The sequence below is a fragment of the Elephantulus edwardii genome, unplaced genomic scaffold, assembly GCF_000299155.1.
Source record: "Elephantulus edwardii isolate Elephantulus edwardi_28Jun2011 unplaced genomic scaffold, EleEdw1.0 scaffold00146, whole genome shotgun sequence".
NCBI lineage: Eukaryota > Metazoa > Chordata > Mammalia > Macroscelidea > Macroscelididae > Elephantulus > Elephantulus edwardii.
The window spans coordinates 4,713,916-4,716,100 of record NW_006399896.1 but is presented as its reverse complement, the minus strand read 5'-3'; the positions used below and the strand labels follow the sequence as shown (position 1 = coordinate 4,716,100).

The 2,185-nt window shown below is 34.2% G+C and overlaps 1 protein-coding gene across 1 annotated transcript in view; it reads left to right on the top strand.

Moving 5' to 3' along the window:
- TAF1A (TATA box binding protein (TBP)-associated factor, RNA polymerase I, A, 48kDa) overlaps positions 1-2,185 on the top strand; it is a 35,199-nt gene that overhangs the window by 12,460 nt on the left and 20,554 nt on the right. The window contains exons 3-4 of the mRNA XM_006894597.1: positions 872-985; positions 1,420-1,618. Of these exons, the coding sequence (XP_006894659.1) occupies positions 872-985; positions 1,420-1,618 (313 nt within the window). The remainder of the gene's footprint in view (positions 1-871; positions 986-1,419; positions 1,619-2,185) is intronic.

The window sequence follows — 2,185 nt, the reverse complement described above, 5'->3', positions numbered from 1 at the left end:
TTTTACACGCCAGGCATATAAACAACCTCGGTTAATCCTAAAGTAACCGCAAACTTAAAGAAGGTAGTTGCTGTGCATCGTCAAATCAGAACGGAACCACAGCTGACCTTCCAGCGTGTTTTCCTTCAGAGGCGAATACCTTATGAAGCACAGTTCTACTCTGACACACAGGATGTTGCCATGAGTTAGGGTTGACTTGATTAGTTACAGTTTTCTTGTACAAGTAATCACTGTTTTTTGTTTTGACAACTTGTAGGTTGGCTCTTATATAAGTTGAATACCCCATTTTTATTGTTTAGTTTTATTTTTATTGCCACAGCCTGTTGTGTAGTAGTTTTTTTAAACATTAAAACGTAACATTGAGCATCATTGACAATAAGATATAGGGGGGAAATCCCCCAATAAGATATAGGAAAAGGCCTCACACCAGTTTTAAGTACAATTTGCTGTAGCTATAATGCATTGCAAATCAAATATTACATGTATTTTAAATAAATTAAACAAAAAAAATACTTAGGCTCTGGTGGCCTAGTGGTAAGAAACTGCACTGTGATTCTAAAGGCATGAAGTTTGAATGCACCAACTGCTCTGTGGGAGAAAGATGGATAGTCTCCTGCCATGTGATTAATTGCCTCTGAAAACCTTTTGCAGGATCCGCTCTGAGTTGCTTCCTACTCAGTGGTATTCAACAACAACAACAAGATAAAATAGTTCTGGGTAAAGCACAGTAAGGTGTAAACAGTGTTATCGAGGAAGATAAAACTGTTGGTTGATTATAATGTTCTAACTGGAAAAAAAATTTAAAAATACTTTTATAAAAATTTGTTAAGACAAGGATTTTACATTTTGGTAGTGATTTCTGTTTTGACAGATTATTTGGAGACTCGGAAGTGAAATTTTGTATTATCATCCCAAGAGCAATGTTGAGACTTTCAATGCCTTTGCGGATCGAATGAAAAATGTTGGTGTCATGAATTATTTAAAGGTGAGAATAGACTTTTTGCAGTGTAAATTTTTAAAGTTGTGTATTTCATTTACTAGGTTGACACTAATGTAAAAAGCATGAGGAGAAAAAATGATGCTTGAGTAAATAAAAGAAAGTTTTGTTCATTTACTTCTTGGTTTCCACTTGTCTTCCATGCTCTCTAACTGAAAACACTTCTTTGTTTAACTCTTTCAGCCATACTATAGCACACTTGTTTTTTGTAAGGTTACTTAATTTTACTCTTACTTACATAATTTTTTTTTGTTTCATATGTGTTCGCTTTCAGACCACAGAAAAACATTGCCAGCAGAGACTGTTGTATTTTGCATATCATGTGTCATACATTAACTCTTCAGTGGATATGGAGAGCTTTTTGCTTTATGATACTCTCATAATCTGTATATCAGCAGGCCGTTTCTTCTTCATTGTTGCAGATCTCCTTACAACATGCACTGTACCTTCTACATCACAGAATGCTTGAGGATGCAAACAGAAATTTAAGCCAGGCTGAAACATGGAGATACGGTGAAAAGTCATCTTCCCAGGAAATATTAATTAACCTTATTCAGGCATATAAAGGGCTTATTCAGTATTATACTTGGTCTAAGAAGAAGACGGAACTGTCTACACTTGGTGAGTAAAAATAGATGAACTTTTTCTTGGTTTGATGAGACTGAATCATGGGGAGGAAGAAATTTTTTAAAGTTACCTACCTCTCTACTTGATACTTTGAATAATGCAATTTTTTTTATTATCATGTATAACATTTCTAATATATATATATATAACACATCTCTATTTTTAATTTTTTAAAATTTTTTATCTAAGGTTGGATTGTTATTCATTTGTTCAGTGTTACACCTTTTCCTCCCTACCCCCACCATTTCACTTTTTAAAGAAAGTATTCATTCATTGTTTCATAATTTCCTCCCTCTCTCCCCACATCTCCCCTAGTCTACTTTGCTTGCTATGTATCTCTTATTCTAGACTCTTGTCATATAAATAATACCGAATATATTCTTTTTTTTGTTTCTTTTTTTTTAATTATTAATTCAAATGAACATTTACAGAGATTTTGGATTTCCATTCATTCATTGTTGTACTTTTCTCACTGCCCCCCCCGACCAGTACGCTCTTCTCTTTGAAAAGTAACAGAAAAATTCCTTCATTGGTATATAGTCCCCCCCACCCCCCCACCCC